Source organism: Ischnura elegans, chromosome 8, assembly GCF_921293095.1.
Source record: "Ischnura elegans chromosome 8, ioIscEleg1.1, whole genome shotgun sequence".
In the NCBI taxonomy this organism is placed as follows: Eukaryota; Metazoa; Arthropoda; class Insecta; order Odonata; family Coenagrionidae; genus Ischnura; species Ischnura elegans.
Window position 1 is genome coordinate 33,614,796 of NC_060253.1, and position 21,800 is coordinate 33,636,595.

At 38.7% G+C, this 21,800-nt stretch overlaps 1 protein-coding gene across 2 annotated transcripts; it reads right to left on the minus strand.

The window, feature by feature from the left end:
• Positions 1-11,447: 11,447 nt before the first annotated feature.
• Positions 11,448-20,272, minus strand: LOC124164064. 2 transcript variants are annotated; one of them, XM_046541231.1, is made up of 5 exons: positions 19,856-20,272; positions 19,616-19,766; positions 17,681-17,829; positions 17,299-17,515; positions 11,448-12,555 (listed from the first exon to the last, which is right to left on the minus strand). In XM_046541231.1, the coding sequence occupies exons 1-5, from the start codon at positions 20,039-20,041 to the stop codon at positions 11,912-11,914; spliced, it is 1,347 nt and encodes a 448-aa protein (XP_046397187.1). In that variant the 5' UTR covers positions 20,042-20,272; the 3' UTR covers positions 11,448-11,911. The 2 variants fall into 2 exon arrangements, with proteins under 2 accessions (XP_046397187.1, XP_046397188.1); XM_046541232.1 differs by having other exon boundaries at positions 19,616-19,698; positions 19,856-19,945.
• Positions 20,273-21,800: the final 1,528 nt, after the last annotated feature.

A 21,800-nucleotide genomic window follows, 5' to 3' on the forward strand; every position in this document is an offset into this window, starting at 1 on the left:
CGAGTAACGCCGGCTGGCCTGCTAGTTAACAATAAATGGAGAGAGCTTAGAAACATATTTTAATAAGTCAAAAACAAAGTTTCTCAATAATTAAATAGTAATTCGCAAAGGAGGTCCTGTGCTGACGGCTCCCAGTATGTGCTGCTACCTGGCGGTCCTAAGTGTAACTATGACTTGCATCATTGTATTTCCAAATAAACAGACTATTTTGGAGTCGGTTGCCATGGATATCTCAAAATCAACAAAAATTTACTTACACCAATATGTTTCTCAGCCCTCTTTGTGGCATAGGTATCCGATTTAAATATACGCGAACCTTGAACCTCGAAAATACGAAGTAACCTCCTCAAGAAAATATAGGATGAAGAAAGAAATGGGATAGCCAATTTCTATTTCTCCAGCTCTCCTCCTTGGGATGCATCCTCTTAGCGCCCTCTCAGATCAGATCAATCGCCGGGGATCACCGATGGCTCCTCTCCTCCTCAAAGGCTTGCGGCGGGAAGACAGAGGGGATGGAGTGGAGTGGGAAGGGGAGACGGACCCCCCTCCTCCTTGGCGAGTCTTGCGTCCTTCTCACACCCTTTAAGAGCCAGGGGTCTCCCCAGGGTGCGCCTACCACCACGCGTCGACCCCAATCAAGGGAGGGTACTGGGGCGACAGGGAAGGGAAGAAGCGTGCAGATCAGCTAGCCTGATCCCCCTCCCCAAGTCCCTGTCCTCACGAGAAGTCTCCTCCCTCGCTTTCTATTCTCGCCTTCCTCAGCATCGGAGGGAGGAAATCAATCGATGAGTCGAATTGCAGTCGAATCTCGACTGACCGACATTCACGCTGGACTCTTAACCCTTTCGAACCCAGAGCTGCGAGACATCTGATAATATCTGAGATTTATTAAATTTCAAGATTTTTCAATTTCAAAACATGAAAATTTTTCTCTCGATCACAATTATCGTTGGAGCAAAACATTTTGTTATTGCAATTAACACCACAAAATAATGCGTAATTTAGATATTTCGTAAATAAAGAGAAAATTTATAGATTTTTGATGTTACTTAAAAGCAACATTGGGTTATAATGGGTTAAATCACGAATATTACAAAAGAGGATCCTCAAGACGGCCTCTAACTGTTTTCAACCACCGCGCATTTAAATGGGTTTACAAAAGTCGCCACTCGCGTCGCTGTCGGACAAATTGATCCTTAGTTTCACAGGGAAATGAGTTACAATTGGTTTGTTAACCGAAATTTATATAAGTGGTGATGTGATCTATCAAATTTATAAGTTTTCAATGATATATTCCTCGCAATCACAAACATCAAACTGCAGCATATTGGAAAAAATGGATCACATTGCACTCATCACCGCGCCGCGGTCATTTTTTAAATCCGATTAAAATGAGACCGAAGTGGCTACAGTAATCAGTCTACTATGCGATGGAATTGGGTCTCCTCTATGCAGTCCCCTTGTCTTAAACAATGGATTTCTGAGATTTCCACCTTCCAGAATGAAGTCAAGAAATTGCGCATCTGGCCATATTGATAAAGACCTCTACAATTGCGCTCCATTAAAATGAATCTAATTATGCCCAACATTTCTCCTCAGCTCCACGAATAGAAAAATTATCAATTCCGCCACTAGAATTGTTGTAGCTCCGCGCCCATTAAAATCAGATTTCAAAATCGCCACTCGAAAGGCTATCAGGCATTGATTATCACTTTTCACGAGGGAATTCACGGCAGTAACACGTAACTGAGGCAATAAATCATATAAGCCAAATGTTTATGGCATGCGAGACGATTTTCAACTTTTTTTTAAAAATCCACTAAGGTTAATGGCGAAAGTCACATTGAATGAGATACTATTGCCTATAGTGAGGTACAGAGGGAAAAAGCAATAAACGAAGTTAAATCTAAGGAGAACACGAAGTTGCTTGTGTTAGCCGTGGGGACTGACTTCTGAAAGTGACTGAAAAAAGATACGGCAGGATTGGATAAAAAGCAGGAAGTGAATGCACCTTATGCTGAAGGAAAAGGGGAGGCTAAATAATTTCGAATTTTTGTTATTAATGCAGTTGAAAGACAGGATGGTAAGGGATGGTATATTAAATTCTCATTGAGAAGAAGGATGTTTGGAAATTGGAAAAAAAGAAAGAAGAAATGGAATTAGGCATGATATCAGTGGCACAGCGAGGGGGTTTTGGGGGATACCCCCCCCCCTCCTCCCCCAGAGCTCAGAGATATTATTAAGTTCAACCCATTTTACTTAATTGGATTAATATCACTTATAAAATAGTGTAGGTATTAATAATAATTTTCCTCAAAAGACATAAAACTTACCATTTTGAACCATTTATCCTAACTTTTTTTCTTGGGTAGGTCCCCCGCACGTCCTGTGAGTCATACCCCCAGACCCTCTGCTATTAGTTGTGCCTAAAAGCCCACCTAGCCTTAATTCTTAGCTGCACCCCAGCATTATATGATAAGAAATCATGCTTTCCATGATCAAAAATGAAATTGACTACAAGGGACTGAACCTTAGGTTTCTTTCTCTGTTCTTCCAAAATGACAAATGTCTCTCCAACATAACACTATGACCTCTATTATGTCAGTCATCATAAGCATATATTGACTTTATAAAATGAAACTTGTGTTGGAAATGTCACATGTGAAAGGTGATATCCTCATTTATTTGTGAAAAACTGAGTAAAGTTTAAAGAAATGTAAGAATAAGTAGATATGCTCATGCATTCACAGTTATTGCATGCATTCAAGGTAGGTCAGTTCTCTCCCAGTAAATAAAAATATGACAACCGCCTAAAAGTTGTTGATGAGCTGAGTGTTGGAGGATAGGTATCAGTAAAATTTATTTTGGATATTTTGATTTTTCTGGACTTGATAGGAACCAAAGCTTAAATATATCTAAATAAATATAAAGGTTGACTTTTTTCCTTCTTTTCATTTACAGATTGACTATTTTCCTTCTTTTCACTTACAATTCCTCGAGCAGAGTATTAAACCATTTAATGGAACTGAAGCAAAATAAAGCCATCGGCATGTTCAAAATCAGCCGGACCAATCATTCAATAAGCAATGGTAAGTAAAAATTACCACCGATGTAGCAATGATCAGATGCATTCAGGCCCTCCCTGAGACTAAGCTTAGCGAGACCTTAGGACCACTTCGCAGCAATTAAGCCCGACCCTCACACTCATTTATGATCCTCCTATCTGCAGGAATCTGTAGTAAAGTGGTTATATTGTCTATGGTTTTTGCAAAGAAATATTTTGTCGCAGTTGCATATGGCAGAGGAATGGTGGTATAAGGGGATCGGGTTGGTGTGGTGGCTAGAGTGTTGGCTTCCCACCCGGCGGGCTCGGGTTCAAATCCCGGCAGTGGCAGAGAATTTTCAGAGACTGCCCGATCCCTGCTTGAATGTTGTGTGGAGGACATTTCAAGCGCAACACTCCGTCCGTCGGATGGGACGTAAAGCCGTGGTCCCCTTGGCGCCTTTCGTTAAGAGCAGGCTAACGCCGATGCCGGGTTTCTCTCCACCCTTCCTTCCATACCCCTTCCCTCATGGTGCAAATGACCTCAGCTGTCGGTCGCCTCCTCCAAATACCATACCATACCATGGTGGTATAAGATGTAAAATTGGAAAAGTCAAGGTAGCAGAAAAGTCAACTAGATACAAGGTGAGTAATGATTACTTTGGCTTCAGCAAAGGGAAGTCAACTTCCAATGCAATAGCAGATTGAGGACACTAAAAAATTGAGTAAAACAAGGACATTTTCACTTATACCTCATGGATTATGAAAAAGCATTGATAAGGAGGACTAGGGAAAGCTAATGGGTATTCTTAACACTCTTAGCGCGGCAGGCTGATATATCGGCTTTTTTCGCTTGTTGAAAAAGTATGGCGGGTCAATATATCGGCTCTTACAAAGTACATTATTTAATTTCTATGACTTGTTGCATTGATATATTTTATTTCAGCAAATGTAAAAATATTTTGACAATATTAACCAGTTTAACCTCAATAATTAAAAAAAAACACTTATGGATATGTAATAAAATAGCTTTGTATTTTTTTCCTAGTTTCTACATTTTATGAAAATACACTCTGCATTTCTCACCTTCTCCTCACGAAGAAGGATAGCACCAAGAGGGTTAAGAAAATAAGCATTCATAGAGGGATAGGCGCCTCATTCATAATCTGCATATGGCTAACACTACACAAGAAAGGCGGCCAATGAAGAATAAGGGGCAAATAATGAAGAATGAGATGTGAGACAACACTCTCCTCTATTGCCTTTACTCTATAATGCATGTGCAGACGAAATGGTGAGGGAGGCCTGGGATGAGTCACAGTCAGGTGGTGAACTGGGAGGATTGATGCACACATCTGTAAGATCACTGATGATTAGGCATTGATTAGCCAGCCTACAAATGTGCTTCAGGCACTGATTGATATGTAAGATAAAAAGAGTAAGGACTATATCATGAAGCAAGACATGAGAGGCTCAAGTTAAAAGTAGGTACATCGTCACAAATATGAAAGGCTGAAATATTTTTTCAGCACTTAACGAGGAAATGGGTGTAGCGTGTAGGGTGTAAGGACATCAGGAAAGGAATTGCATTAGCAAAGGCATTAATGAAGAGGAAGTGGCTGGCAAGAGGATCTTTGTGTAAGACATTGAAGAAAAGGTGAGTGAGGACTATGATATGGAGTAAAGTGCTTTACACAGTGGAAATATAGGCACTAGGGAAGGACGAGAAAGGACATAAGGGACTCAAAATGTAGGTGAGGAGTAGAAAGAGGCCCAAGAGGAAGGCCCAGGGACAAATAAAGAAGAAAGAGGAATAAGGAAGTAAGTAAACAAGCATTAGGTAGTATGGGATGGAGGACTGCAGTCTGCTAATCTCAGGATTGATGATGAATTGACTTTTATAATGACTGCCAATAGTCAACAATAAAATAAACTTTCAGCAGTAAATGAAATGAAGGTTTTGCTGTGCATGCAAATTGACAACAAAATACAAACCAGTGTAGGCAACCTGCATACCACCGAAGCACACCTTGAAGCATATTTATGGCTGCATCATGGCAATAAAACCTTTGGGCTATGTCACCTCATCAGTGCTAGGGAGAATCCTATGTTTCCTGACAGTTACCGGTCACTTTGTCAAGGGTAATGGCTGGGAAAGTGTTATTGATAAATTAAAGTATGTATTATGTACTTATCTTCCGCACCTATCCTTACCCCAAAGACATCGGCAGGCTCCTATCACAGCTGCGCCCCTTCATTTTGACCTACCTTTGACTTTATCCTGAAGTCAGGGGTAAAAGTCAAGGACATAGGAGCCTGGCCTCGGGAATTTACCACTGTGAAGCCCGCCGTAGGATTTGTGTTCCATTATTAACATAAGCCAGGCAAGTATTACCCAGTGCAAGCACCCCTCAAAATTATGTATGTATTACAGCTTCCTTTAAAATATTGAATGGGAATGACTAAACTCATGATTAGTTAGTGTATGACCATATGTAAAAATCTTTTTTTTTAATATATGAGTATTTATACAATTTGAGGTAAATCTAATAAATATAAATAATGTGGTCAATACATCACTGGAACTTCTTTGGCTTCGGCATTTGAAAGTTCGTGCTGCATTTGACTTAGCTGTCATCCAAAAAAAAATCTGAATAAATGCATGTCATCAGTCTGACTCAATCTATCTGTAGCTGACTACATTGGTGTCAGCTGGCTCAAGGATATTTGTACTGGGCTGTTCAATTTCAGATACCACAGATGTAATAGTGAAGTTTGAATGAATTCAATACACCACCCAAGTAGGAATTGGGCTTCCTTCTCGCATGAAAATTCTCTGCTCGTAGGTTTGTTTGTGATTTCTGGTTATCAGAGGTTATCCAGGTGTAAATTATGTGAGAGATGGATCATCCAGAGAGCATAGGTCGCATGTAGTACATAATTATATGTTAAATGAAGAGTTTTTGGTCCTCTGGATATTCTCTATGTATATATATCCTCAAATTAATTCTGAGCTTATTTTGTAATGAGAAGCCCCAGCATGGTTGTAAATTTCCACCTAATGCATTTTCAACAATATTCAAATGATAAGTTCCCATCCTCAGCAAAAAACTATGTACCTATGTACTCATTTTTTGGAAAATCTCCCCATCTGGAATAGACCACTTCTACGCCAGATGGTAATGATAAGAGGGCCTAGAAGTTACCAACCGTCCTTTTACACCCTTTATTTATTTACAGTCTGATCTTTTTTCACCCATCCGTTCTATGTTGGATGTTCCGTATTTTGCGATGAGAATTAGTCCACAATTCTCTCTCCTTCCAAGAACTCATCCTTCCATTTCCCTTCCTTCATTGGCTACCAAGCGCCTACCTGAGTCATTCCCTCGTTCCACATTGAGCCCGGTGAGCAGGCACAAGTACGAATGGGAGCGAATCAAGTTGCTATTTTCCCCCTGCTGTATTGCCCCCATTCGTGTTGGCGTATTATGGGTTTTTCCTCTAGTTCCAGTCTCCCCAGAAAATGCAAAGGGGAATTCTCCAGAAATTAGCTGATGAGAGTTTGCGGGTGAGCTTTCATGAGAGCCTAGACACTCTTGGAAGGCTTCACTGATGGGAGAGGGGAATTACTGAGAGAGAGCAAGAGCTTTGCCAAATATATGCACATAGCCACCCTAGTTTATCATTGAAAACGTGTGAGTCATGGGTGGCCAAAGGTATTTTGGGTGAAGTGCTGAGACAATATTCCTACTCATTTGGAAGGTATGGAGGATAATCCCAGGACATTGTCAGCTTCCGTGCTGAATGTGGCACCATTGGTGGAGGGCATACTAAACATATACATGGAGAACGCATGAGGTTTGGCAACACTGCTCCACAAGCAGATATCCATCAGATGTCAACACAACAGAGGTCTGAGAGCAACTGGATTTCTGAAGTGCTAGGCCACGCCTCTTGTCCGCTGATTGGCAAATGGAGAGTCAAATGTCGAGAAACTTTCCATCCCTTCACCCCCACTTGCTTTAGCCACACCAGCTCACTCGCAAAGATAAAATGAACAGTCTAACTAATCATTGCCAGTAAAAGCTCCCGGCCACCTCACCCCACAGCCATGAACCCTCAAGGAAACAGCACCTCCTATGTGTTTTCAGACCTCACCCATAATCATCTCAAACTGGCCGGTTTTGTTACTAATCAAGTGTGGGAGTGGGAATCGGGTGGCTAGAGCATTGGCTTCCCCCTCCCCCCCCCCCCCCCCCCCCCGGATTCAAATCTCAGCAGTGGCAGAGAATTCAAAGACTGCCGTATCCATGCTTAAATTTTGTGAGAAGGATAGTTCAAGCACAACACTTCATCCATTGGATGGGACATTGAGCTGTGGCCCCCTTGTCACTTTTCATTCAGAGCCGGCTAATGCTGACACCGGATTTCTCTCCACCCTTCCTTCCATACCCTTCCCTCATGGTACAAATGACCTCATCTATCAGTCACCTCCTACAAATACCATACCAGTGTGAGGGTTGTCAATTTTCAAATTATGATCTGTACTAATCGTTGTTGAGCTTTGCTTTTTACAAAGATTTTGCTTGTCTTTTGAGGAGTTTTCCCTCATTTGTATCACTCATTGGTGGAAATAGCTCTTGTTCTCATTTTTATCAGACTGCTGTAGCAAAAAAGAGTCGACAAAGGAAATATTTTATATTCTGAAAAATACTGCCATGGGCAACCTCCCGCATGTTCATCTACAGTACATTTTGTCTAAAGTATCTACGCCACCTTAGTTGTGTTGTAAAATGCAAGCAGGGCAAACATAAGTTACCTCCACTTCAAAAATGTTATACCACAAGATATTTAATGGATATCATGGAAGTATTTCACAAATTATGACTTCAACACTTAAGAGATAAATGTAATCTCATGCGTAGATCCACTCATGGGGCACTGCCCCATGGCTGAATCTACGCATTCCATTGGGGCATGAATTCTTAGGCTTGGGGACCTAGATCTTCTTCCCCCAAGTGGCATGCATACTGCTGGGGATTCACAGCTCATTTACCCTAGGCCCATCTTGAAAACCTGCAGCCTTCACAACCTCTGCAAACTGAAAGAGAAAAGTTTTACCAAGTGACAGGCTCTCTTCTTTCATTCCCAGCCTCTTTCTATCAACTATCAATAGAATCATTCATTTTTAAGTTAGCTGAGGCTCACATTGTTTGCAACAACTTGTTTTATTGTAGTGATAAAAATAATCTTCTTTTCTGCAAAAAGATATAGGTAGTCATAGTTTTCTTCTACCAAAATTGCTAAGAAGTGAAATGGAAATTATGGGAAAAGCAAGCACGTGAAGTTGGTCAATTGGATTTTATGCACAATATAGGTATGTTATTGGGAAGAAAATAACTTCAAGAAATACTAATTGGTGGAGGATATTTGAACTGAACCGCAACACAGACCTTTCAAACAATATTTCTTTCCTATGGGTTAAAATTGGTTCTTATTTGAACCTCCCAAGGTGACTCGCTTTTTTGTACAAAAACGCAGCATATCTACATACTACCCAGAAAACCACCTAAATAGGCTTTCGGCAAGTCATGATAGGACACCAGCAATTAACCAGAAAGGGTAATGATGGTGTATAATGGGGAGTTTAGATTATGACCTAATTTTTATTAATTGAAGTCAATTAATTGTCTCTAAGCTATTTCCTGTATCTATCCACTTAGCTTTCTCATTTTGTCATCTCTGTATGGCCAGGCAGTGGCACCGACTCCAAGGGGTCTGAGGGGGCCCGAGCCCCCTCAAAAATTTCTTATGGGTGTGAGGAAAAAATGCATCCGGCTTGTCAATTTTCCCCGGAGTTTCCAGATATCGAGATTCGAGTTATCAGGATTCTAATGTCGATCATATGACTCTTCCATAATGCTTAAAAAACTTAAAACTCACTATTTATAAAATTTCCCGGGGTAAGATCCCCGGTTTGGGCCCCTCCAATATTTTTTGAAAGTCGGCATCCCTGTGGCCAGGATATATACAGTGCAGTTCCTGGATGGTCCATCTGAAATACGTCTGCTCTTTATTGTTCAACCAATCTAAGACTAACACTTAGACTCCAGCTCTCTGAATATTTTCCCATCCGTAGCCAATCCCCTCACATCAATCAAAATTACCTTCAGATGGAACAGGTAAGGGGAGCTCTATGGCCTCAGTCAAGAAACAGAAAATCATATCCGTTAGCCATAATGTAGGGATCACATCGCAGGTACAAAGTAAAGTTCTCTGTTGGTTCGCCGGAATGGGAGTATTCGCAGCAGTGACCAACCCCAGCCTCTCAACCGGAAATCTTTCACAAGCACTCACTCAACTCAAAAGGAAACTTTATAAGGGTCGAAGGGGCCTCGCTAAGGTTGCTTCGTTTGAGATAGCACTTACTAACACACACACATTTACACACCACACTCACTCCTTGGGTTAAATTTTGGGAGAAAATGCTCAGGCTCGAGTGATGGAATGGTAATCTGAACAAGAAATGAAGACCAGTAACAAAATCCAAGATTTCCATAAGTATACAGATTAGGGTCACGTCTTGACGTCAACAAAATGTTGAGTGTGGGTGAACAATGGATACCACTGGAATAATAGGTGGATGAGGAGGTGAATTTTAGGTGTAGGGGGAGCGGTGGGGGGACATAGGGATGACCGTAATGGGGTGGAAAATTACTGCTGAGGTTGGGCATGCATTAAGATTTCAAGTGTAGTAAAGAGAATGGTTAGGGAATTAGGGAAAAGCAGGGAAGAGTAAATGAGAATACATACTTTCATATGCGTCTAAAAGGTAATTAGATGTTTCTTTCAAAAGATTTAAATTCTCTTGGGTAACTTGGTAGCCCGTGTTTGTCAAGTGTTGTTCGATGCTAGAATTCTCTGGTTTTCTGTTTTTGTAGCTCGATGTGTTCTTTGTATCTAGTGAGTATGTTGCACCATTTTTGTTCTACATGGATAGAATGCTTTAATTTACAGTTAATCTGATATACAGCAGACTTTTCGTGTAGGGGTATCATATCTTTTGCGTGGCCTCACACTTGTTTGAATTTGTTCATAATGGCAGGGTAAAATGGTAGTTTGATGTATCTTTTTGATTGGTCTTTCTTGTGAGTGGTTGAGTCGCTAATTAACTATTTAAATTCGTGTTTTTTGCAAAATGTGGTAAATTAATGAAGTTTGAAATTCATTTCGTTTGATGATCCTTAATGAAGTTTAATTTTTTATTAAATGCTGAGGTACCCATGGGAACATTTAAAAATCTTTTAATAAGGAAACCAAAAGTAGCAACTTTGTAGGCTGGGTGATAAAATGAGTTATTGTGCATGTAGTTGGTAAAGTCAGTGGGTTTTTTGTATATATAAAATAGTATTCTGTTTCTTGATCATGTTAGGGATAAAATGAGGCATTATTAAAGGAAGGAATTGTATTATTCTTTCCAGTTTCTGGGGTAAACTTAATAGAAAGGAAAAGGCTATTTAAGTTGTCCAAAAAACTGTTAAGTGCTCATTTATTGGTGTTCAACATGGCAAAAATGTCATCAACATAATGTAAATAAATGTAAGAGAAATATGAGAATTTTCTTAAGGTCATTTCAAAATATGTCATGAAGATGTTGGCTGAGAAAGGTGAAAGTGAATTTCCTATTATGGTGTTGAAATCCTGTTTGTTATATTTCCCTTTAAAAGCAAAATAATTTTTACTCTTTACTAAATTTGTGAGACCTATGAACTCATCTATGGTGTTCGGATCAATTGACAAGGACTGAAGCCAGGTTTTTAGTGACTGAATGGCAATGTCAATGGGGACACTTGGAAATAAATTCTTTACGCCGTAAGAAACCATAATTTTGCCTCTGGAGAAAATGTAGTCTATTGTTTTGTTTGTTTGTAAGTATAAAGTCAATGTTGTTCTTGATGGAATGTCCATTAAAAGTGGATAATCTTTAAGTACAGATTTGAACCGAGAAATTAATGGTCTGATAGGATTCTTGGTGACCTCGGAATATGGACTGGTAGATAATAATGTAGCGACTTTCAGAGACTGAAATTACACATTGTTACCAATTTCAGGCATGCAGTTTGCCATTCATGAATCCATTTTCGGATTATGTTCTTAAATCCCATCCAGTGAATATTATAATTAAGATATATTTAAGTACGTACATATTTTTTTCAAAAGCAAAGACATTGTGAGAAGAAATGGCAAATGTATCATCCTAGTGGATGATGCATTTTAAAGGTCAACATCCTCGATATAATAAATAATAGCAGGGGAAAAATTTATCTCTTGACTGTGATGATTCCTTAAATTACTTTTGAAAAAAGATAGCAGGACAATTGCAACCTTAGAGGATCTCACTCAGTATAAAGTCAATGTTGTTCTTGATGGAATGTCCATTAAAAGTGGATAATCTTTAAGTACAGATTTGAACCGAGAAATTAATGGTCTGATAGGATTCTTGGTGACCTCGGAATATGGACTGGTAGATAATAATGTAGCGACTTTATCAAAGTATTGGTCTTTATCAAGGATGACCACTAGGTTGACTTTATCAGCTTGGACATTAAAAATTATAATTTTCAAATCCAAATCTAATAAAACTTGTTTACTTCAGGTACGTGTATAAGATGTGCATTTAATTTCAGATATTCTAGCCTTAAAATTAAATTGGATTTGAGAAGCCAATGCATAACAATCCAAGACAGTCACATAGAATCATTCCATCATAGAAGGTTACCAAAACCTCAACCTTAACTTTTTATTTGCTTCAGTTCAATTGCAGTACTCAACCACTTTCCTGTTAATTTGACTCGATCAGACGCACACTCAATCCGTTAATTTCACCACGTTTCCATTGCCTTCTTGCACAATTTCAAAAGTTTCACCACTAGGACCATTTTGCAGCAAAATAATTTTCTTCTCCTGAGATAATGGTTTGGCCACCTTATCAAGGCTTGAACTCATGCTATCCGCTTCCTTTGCTGGATCATCCTGCGTGCTTTTCCTGGACGATGAAGGGCTGACGCTTGCACCCGAGGAGACAAAATTTCTGTTTGTTCCAGGTATCTTCCACCTCATGTGCGGTGAGAGTCGTGACGACATGCGCAAAATGGACAACTCAAGGGCATGCTTCTCTTCCCTCCTCCTCTCTTCAGCACGAAAAGCCTCCTGCTTCATCATTCTTTCCATCGAATTCAAAAGCTTTCTGTGCACAAATTCCATCTTGTTTTTCCTGCGCTGATGCTCAAGCTCCTCCTTCAGAATTTCTTTCTTCAATTCCATCTGCTGCTTCAACCCCTGCAGCTGGATTTTTTGATCGCTCAGAAGTTGTTCTCGAAGCCTCAGTTCAACTTCAGAATGCTTTTTTGAATCATTTGAGTTGCTATTTCTTCCCTCCTTGTAGACATTTTGCCTTGGGGTTGAATCATCCTGATATGATACCTGCATACTGGCATAAGAACCATTTTCATCTATGTAAAAGAAATGAACAGATTATCATTAAAGGTCACTGTGGGTCAGCACTAGAGATGGGAAAAAACGTTTATTTCAGATGGAAATTCTAAAATCTCAAATAAAAAACTTGTTTTTCATAAAAAAAGGTTTTCTACCTCATTTTGTTCTTTCACTTTATTTTTACAAGGAAAGGGAAGTTATCTACCTATTTATGCTTATATTATTCCAGACCACAAAAAACTGATATATTACCTTTTCTGACGATAAGTATTCAGAATGAACTATAAAGTGGAATTGCTGCATTCAATGAGGAATATGACGTTTGTCAAATTACAAGTCAACTCTCAATGTCAGTTTCTCCAACTCATAAATATCTCTCCATGTATTAATGATCTAATAAGGAACTAGAAGGAATTAAGACATTTTAAGTAAAAGGTATTGAAAATATCTCCATCAGTTCCAGTTATAATTTTTTAGCTGCTATAGCAATTGAAGGTGATGAGCATTTGAGAGGAAAATATCCAATAGGATACAAAAGATTAAGCCTTTAATGAACAAATGATACAGAATCCTCCAGTTTTTTTATCCTTAGGACAAAGTTTTTTTTAGGAATACACTTTCCTCTTTTAGGATTTATTTAATCTTGAAACTATCAAATAAATACAAATTTCAGTGGCTTATTTGTGTCTTGTTTTAGGGTTCCTTCCTTGTAATCAGGTTCCCAGCCCTTTAATAATGTATACGATGATTTGATTAACAAGGATGCATTGATTTTAGTAAGTCCATTATCTTTAGGATTCAATCTTTCTTATATTTTTTTATCCTTTTTCCCTTGTAATTTACAGCACTGTTAATTCAGGAAATAACAGATACAGAATTTTCTTAGGTTTTTTCTAATGAAGAATTTGATATGCATAATTTTTTAACAAACCAGAGACAACATCTTCAAATCATTTAATACAGCCAAACCTGTATTTTTGACCCATCTTGAGGAAGTTAAACTATTGCTTGTTGTATGCTGTAAAAACATTCATGTAAAAGTCTTTACGAAACCAAAAGAGGCCAATTTGGGTTGCTTCCCCTATTGTTTTGCACTGAATTAGTCTGAATATGCATCTTCCAATTCCTCTTTGTCTGTGTCAGCATCATCTTTGCCTCGTATCTTCACACCTATAAATGCCACATCTTCAAATTTTCTCCATGAATAGATAAGTATGAGGGTTGCCCAGGAAGTAATGCACCACAATTTTTTTCTTGGCCGAAAACAATGGTGCAAATTCGAAACATTATGTATAAATTATCTGAAGTTTCATGAATGTGCATGCAAAATTTCTGGCTCTTGCCAATGAAAGCATAGCCGCAGGACCATGTAAGTGATGGTATGTTACAAGCAGCAAACCGTCATTCAATTTCTCACTGCAGCGAAAGAAACTGAGAGAAATATTCACAAACATTTGTGCAAAGTACATGGATATACCTCTTAACAGGGATATAGTTAGTCACTGGGCTCAGAGAACGAGAACATTAGAAAGTGGTTCAGCGGTGCTCCAAGATTTTGAGCAGTTGGGGAGTCCATCCGTGGCTGTCACACCTGACATGTCACAGTGAGCTGATGTTCCCATTTGCGCATAAAGATGCATGAAGACTCGGCAGTAGGCCTTCAATCGGTTAATCAGCAGAGGAAATTGATGCTTCCAGCAACTTCAGCACCATTACAGCCCAGGAGGTGTTTTGATTCAATATGATAATGCTCAGCCCCTCACAAGTTTGAGGACTAAGTTTCCTGGATATCAGACGATTACTTATACCACTTATTTTTTATCAGAGCGCAACCCGGGTTTCAATGAATTATCATCATCTTCAGGCGCAAATTATGATTTAACCAAATGATGATTTATAATTTGCGCCTGAAGATGATGATAGTTCATTGAAACCCGAGTCGCGCTCTGATAAAAAATAAGTGGTATAAGTAATTGTCTGATATCCAGGAAACTTATAATGGAATACCACAAAGTAAAGCAAGAGTTAGTGAATTTAGTTTGAGGACTGCTGAACACATGGCAAAACAGGTTTGGAAGTGTTACCCCATCCACTATACAGTCCTGACCTGGCTTTGTCAGACTTACACTTGTTTGGGCCATTAACGGATACCAGTCGTGGAAGACATTTTGGGGACGATGTGGAGTTGAGTTGTTGAAGATTCACACAGTGCAGAAATGGCTCTGTGGTCAGAACTAGAATTGATACCAATAGGGCATACACGCCCTTGCTTCACGCTGGATGATAGGCATAGAAAGGAATGGAGATTACATGCAAAATTGGTTGTGTAGCTGATACATCATTCTTTTGTCTGTGAAATTCTCAGTATGTGCAATAAATAAATGCTGAAGAAAAAAAATATGGTGCATTATTTCTGGGAAACCCTCGTACGTACGCAAATATCCATTCATGGACAAAATCAAAGTAACAGCCTCAAAAACATACATCTGTACTATTCATCCCAAATCCTAACAAGGTGGGCTTAGTTTAGGACTAACGTCCGTTTGAGAGCTCGTGGCTTCTAACTGGAGTTGACATTTTTTCAGAGACTGAAATTACACATTGTTACCAATTTCAGGCATGCAGTTTGCCATTCATGAATCCATTTTCGGATTACGTTCTTAAATCCCATCCAGTGAATATTATAATTAAGATATATTTAAGTATGTACATATTTGTTTCAAAAGCAAAGACAATGTGAGAAGAAATGGCAAATGTTTCATCCTAGTGGATGATGCGTTTTAAAGGTCAACATCCTCGATATAATAAATAATAGCAGGGGAAAAATTTATCTCTCGACTGTGATGATTCCTTAAATTACTTTTGAAAAAAGATAGCAGGACAATTGCAACCTTTGAGAATCTCACTCACTCACTCACAAGTACAAAAGTCGCAAAAATATGAAATTTTAAGTAATTTAAAATTTAAGGCAATAGGTAATACTCTCCTAATGCAGGAATGTGAGCATGTGAGCGCCTTTTTATCCAAAGGAAATTCTCTAAACATAAAAGACCATTAGCTTAGTAAACACAGAAAAACTACAATTCTTTTAAAATTCTGTTAAAAAAATAGTAAAAGTCATTCTTACTAAGCCATTGAGGAAGAGCAACAGCAAAAGTAACCAATCATGATATGAAATTAATCAGAAAAAAGAAGAATTAATTCTCTAAATTTTGTGAAAGAAAATTTTCAGCTCAAATTTTAAAAAAGTTTTCAAACTTTGAAAACATTTTAAACGATTAATTTTCCATCTAGTTAGTAGCCAAAATTCATTCACAAAACAAACAAGATAAAGGTAATGCACCATTTCAGTCAGACACATAGGCAGATTTAGGGGAGGGCACAAGCCTCCCCTCGAGGCGCCTAAAAAATACACACGATTTTTAATACAGTTATAAATACGTCCATTTAGTATTTTTGTATCACGCAGCCTCATTCATTTACTTTTATATCAATAAATTAATGTGATATTAATGGGACAGGAGTAATTTCAATGCCCAATGGCGCATCCATTAAGTACGTGAGGCATTTAGGAGGATGGGGGTCAAGCCGAATCTCACGTGAGGGTAAGTAGGGTGTCAGCAAGTGTCACGTAATTTTTTTCCGCAACAAACAGGGTAAAATTGTGATCTTAGTTATCTTAAATACTATTCTTACTTTATCTTAAATAAAAATAATAAAACAATTAATAACAAATCCAATGCAATGACTCACAAATTAATGTATTTATTCTGAAAATATGCATTTTGAACAATCTCACGTGAGATTAGAGGGAGGGGGTCGAGTCTAGGGATGGACAAATCCAGGATTTTTTTCGGATCCAGTTTCGGATCGGATCCTTGATTTTCGAAGCCGGATTTTTCGAATCGGATATTTTCGGATCCAAATGCATTTTCAAATTCCTCACGCTAAGATTCCCCCGATGATTTTTCAATCTCTTGGGAAGAGTCACACTATGAGTCAGTCGTATTTTGCTATTTTTACTTTCCACGGCTGAAATTTTCTTACTTACCTCTGCGAGAGCTTTCAAACAAAACGGTTCATGAGTAGGACTAGAATCGCATGCGACGGCGCATTCGAAGAGAGAATCGGAACTCTTTCCACCCTTATGGGGTGTTGCATTCACTGAAGCTATTATTCAAAATTTCGGATCCAGATCCGATGTCTTCTGCGACTTTGGATCCGATGCATCCGATGAAGGGCAATATCCGCGGATATATGGATCCGAGGTATTCGATCCGACCATCCCTAATCGAGTCACATCTCACGATATCTCACCAAGAGGGAAGGGGCAGTCCAAAACTCCCTCACATAATTGATGGACCCCCCCAAGCAAGGAGGATTGAGAAGAAGAAAAAGAATACCATATTTACTCGTGTATCCCGCACACCCCCATTTTTGGGCAGGCTCGTGAGGGAAAAAAAACTTTCTAATGCTTTTTGGAAACTTGTTGCTAAATCGATAAATTCACGTTTCCATTTTTAATAAGGTTAAATAATGTTAGAAATGTAATTCCAGCGAAGGTTTCCTAGTTTCAAAGCTTAACTCTGGAGAAATAAAGGAAAAAACTTTGAGGGAAAATGGAACGTGGCTTACATTAAAATTTGGAGAGTTCGTGAAAGCCGCACACCCTCATTTTATCACCAGCATTTCCAGAAAAAAGGTGTGCGGCTTCTTCGGGTAAATACGGTACATCCACAAGCATAATATATTGTACAAACCTGTCACAATGATTGGATGGCCGATGCCATCACTCTCCATTTCACTGGCGTCACTGGCTTCAACATTCTCCCAACTTAATCCCTCTGCATAAGACTCATTACCACCCTTTTCAATTTTCATGGAGGTTGATATTATCCGAGGCCTAAATTGTTTTTCATTTCCTTTGCATTCATTATTCAGCTTCTCCCAAATGCTTTTGAGCTGCTCATGCGTGCGCTGAAATTTTCATCAGTGAGAAAAATTAGCCTTCATGATAAATATTACGATTTTCTGGTTCATGTGACCAAGCTGAAATCTTGCAACACACCACCAGCGTTTACCATAATTTAAAAAAAAAAACCTTGCCACTGGTATTAATGAATATTACCACTTCTTACACACCTCTGGTCCACTAGAGATATCATTGAATGTAGATGTAAGGCTCTTCCACATGAGTTTTCTTTGCTCATCTTCATCACCTTCCTTGGGTTCACATTCTAATGCCGTAGTATACTCCTCCACCAGTTGAGACAATAATTCTTTCTCTCCACCTAAATAATGAGACAGTTTTGATGTCAGACATGGTGCTTTGAGGGAGCACGAAATATACAAAACATTAGAAACTTCAACCAAACACTAGATATCTTAGGATTTGTATTGAATGTTTTTGCAGCATTATGGCAGTCCTTTGCGCAGGTTTCATCTGCAGTAACATTTTGAAGCAAGAGGAATTTTTGCTTACTGTGCTGGGGTGTCTGCAGGCCACCCTGAAGTGGAATTGCCTTTATATTTAATACTTGGTGAAATAGAATAGTCTATCGAAGGGGGAGCAAGATAGTCAAGTGGGTAGAGCACTAAGGTTGCTGATAGAGGGGTCCCAGGTGAAACCATCAGACGGCCCAATATGAAATCTTCGAAGTGTAGAGTGGGTCAGGGAAAGGAGATGGCCCCTATAACCTGACTGTGGTGCTAGCCCTTGACAGGTACTCCAGCCCCTGTTATTCTGCTTTGAATTGGTACCACAACATGCTTGGAAACTACATGAAGTAAGCAAGATGAATTAAGTGAAGAGGATTGGGTCAGTGGGTTGGCTAGAATGCTAGCTTCCCACCAGGGAGTCCGGGTTCAAATCTCAGCAATGGCAGAATTTTTCAGAGACCTAGGGCCCATCACTGCTGGAGTGCTCTGTGGACTTCTCCATTACGATGGAGAGGACCTCTGTCCGGAGAATGGGACATTAATCCATAGTCCCCTTGGTGCCTTTCGTTAAGAGCACCCGGGTAATGTTTGATTTAACACTTTCCTAGTGAATAAAATGAATAAGCTCCTCTCAGGTTTGTGCAAGGGTAAGAAAATCTAGGGCAGCTGACGTTTTGCGTTCGCCTTGTTACATATTCTCTAGGCTACTTATTAAAAATTCAAAGTGACTTACTTCACTTCAATAATGTTAATGGAGAAGGACTTCTGCATGTGAGAGACAATAGTACACATCTGTATCGTTTGCCATCAGTATAAACGTGGTCGAAACTATTTCCATCTACATTATTGAAGTGAGGTTAATTACTGAACTATCCCAACCCCTTCAGTCCCAATTGTTGTGGCCGAGGACCAGCAAAGACTTAGTTCTGGCAATCATAATTCTTTTCAGAAAGAGGGTTTAGAGATACAAATCGTATAGAAAAATTTCAACAGAGATACCAGTTATTCGATCAGCAGCTCTTGGAATCGAACTCTGAAAAGAATTATGATCACCAAAGCTAATACTTTGCTGGTCCACGGTCCTCGGCCACAACAATCGGGACTATACCAATTCAGCCCCTCCTGATGCTGAGCTTCAACGGTCACTTAAAATTTTTAATAAGTAGTCTAGAGAATAGGTATAATGAGACGAACCTGAAATGTCAGCAACCTTAGATTTCCTTATGTTTGGCATGTTTAGGTGGGAGAAGAGCTCACCCCATACCAAGCCATGAACATGTGAAAGTTATACATTTGGGGTAGGGGACCAGTTCATTTCCCTGGGCCAAGTTGCCCAGTGCGGATTTTTGTTGAGGGTGTCCAAAGGCATTGCTCATGGTCCTTCAAGTTAAGTAGCCCAATGCTCAACCCACGAGGCTACCACGGTCCCCATAATTAGGCCAGCAGCTTCAATTTCAAGAAAATTTTTGGCAGTGGTGTTGGTGAAAACTCTGCCAAATTATCATTATATTTAGGGTTTAATTCGCCTACGTCATGGCATTCTTTGGACATAATTCCTTGGACACATTCTTTTCTGGTACTTATGAGGTTGAGTTAACAGACAAAATGGGAAGAGAGCATCATTATTTGAACATTCACCTGAAAGCTCATCTGTCTTCGCGCGTTTCCAATTTCCTGTCATTTCTAGGTCTCCCTTTAAATCTATATCGCTTTTCTTCCTCCTGTAAACATTGATACCTTCAGAAGAAAGTCTTTTTTCCATTTCCATCAATTCCACTGGATGAATGCTCTAAGGATAAACGCAGATATTACTGTGAAATGTAACTATAAACCCATGATTTTAAAACTCAAATTCAAAGTTTGTATAACTATACCTACCTTCATGTGTTTCCTCAAATTTGAAGATGAAGATCTGTTAGTTCCGATGGTTTTCAATGCAGGCAGGCATAATTTACATTGAACACGAAAACAGGTGCTACTACCAATGTTATAATAATCTTCTTCACTTATGAAATAGTAATCTCTAAAATGTTTCCACGGAACTGCATTTTTCTCTTCTTCCATCGCGAAAGTTGACAGAAAACTCGACTGCTTTGGACAATACTGAGGGAAATCTTTAGCCCAATCCGATAGCAAAAACTAACCCTATCATTCATTAATTAACGTAATCCCGTAATAGATTATTTGAAAACTTTTTCAACCCCTTCCAATATTCATTAGTAACGCATATCTACCGTTACTCAAGTTACCCTACGCCAAAACGCCTTGCGCTCTGCCAGCACTGCTCTTTCTGCGGATCGAAGTTATCGATACCTTTGCGACTCGAGCGATACCACAACGTTTCGATAATTTAAGGAATGCCGCAGTATTCGAATTAAATTAAAAATAGACAAGTGTTTTTATTCATTTTTTGCAATGATTTGAGACTTTTTTCCAAACTATTACAATTTTAACTATAATTAATCGTATTTTCTATCGTTAAAATAAACTCTGGCTCTATTTTCTTGTTTTATTTTACAATAAATTACAATATAAAAATACGACCTTGTAACTGCCGGGATGTGATGGTGTGTAGATGTCTGGTGGTCAGGAAATTCTCAAGGGTTTCCAACCGATACTGGATGTTAGTTTCTCGCAAAAAAATTATAGCTGTCTCTAACAACATCCTGTTATAAAGATATTAGCAAATATGCCATGCCGACGATGGCCAATGGCCATTTGAAACTTTGCTATCAACCAAAATCCTGACCTAGTTGGAAACCCAAGAGAATTTCTTAAATAGTTTAGCGCTGTTATATAGGGGTGGCTGTAAACCGTGGAAAATATTCCTTAAGAACGAACATGCAACGGGGGAAAAAAATTTGCTGCAATATGGTGAGAATCATTTACAAAAACTATACTTTAATCGTTGCATATCCATGCAAACAAAATTGAACAAGATAGCAGAAATTAAACAGTAAGTAAAGGCCTATAGGCAGACATATATTATTATTAGGCATAAATAATCATTAAATATCATTCAAAAATCATTTCAAAATTGTTTTATTTTATTTATACTCATATACCACCGAATACAGCACATAATGGCCATTTTACATAGGGGTGTTCAAGTTTTCACAATTACACGTGCACGAATAACCATGCCCTGGATAGGGGCAACCTACACAGGCGGGACTCCAATCTGTGACCTCTTGTTTGGTAGGCGAGGACTTTACCCCGCTGCCACCATGTCATAAATAATTAAAAATTTTATTTGAAAATTATTTCAAAATTGTGCCAAACTACAATTGAAGTAATTTCAAAGTCAATTATATAGTGAATAATTATATTACGTATCATGAATATTACAAATTAATATATAATGGATTTACAGATATGACATAAAAGTGATAAATTTAATAAAAATTGAAATATAATTAGTACCTCGTAAAAAAATTAGCTTAATTTTTCGTAAGAGGCTCAAGGTCCTTTTAAAACTGGAGGAAATTCCTTATCGTTTGCTTCTCCACCATGTAATCGCCCACAATTTTTATTTGTTCATTACTTTATAACGCTGGAGTTAGATGCTGATTTTGAATATTAATACAATTGTATGTTAGAAATCCAAGAATACATAAAAAAGCTAACCTCCAGTTGAACCGTATCCTTGCAAGTAAATGTAATAAAATGAATGTATTTCTTTTTTTAGCATTAATTCTAATTAAGTAGATGACAATAATTATTCGTGCTCGTAGGAGAAAACTTGAGTACCTATTTGAAATTACTGGCAGAAACGCGAATGGAAATAGTCCAAAGGGTATTTATTAGATGCCACTACCATCGC

What these genes read in the sequence shown, in the direction of transcription:
- LOC124164064 (XM_046541231.1), bottom strand. Translation starts at nt 20,041, where the DNA reads ATGGAAGAAGAGAAAAATGCAGTTCCGTGGAAACATTTTAGAGATTAC. An exon ending in ATTTGAGGAAACACATGAAG is followed by an intron (nt 19,767 to 19,855) that starts GTAGGTATAGTT and finishes GTTTATCCTTAG; the next exon opens with AGCATTCATCCAGTGGAATT. An exon ending in ATATCTCTAGTGGACCAGAG is followed by an intron (nt 17,516 to 17,680) that starts GTGTGTAAGAAG and finishes TGAAAATTTCAG; the next exon opens with CGCACGCATGAGCAGCTCAA.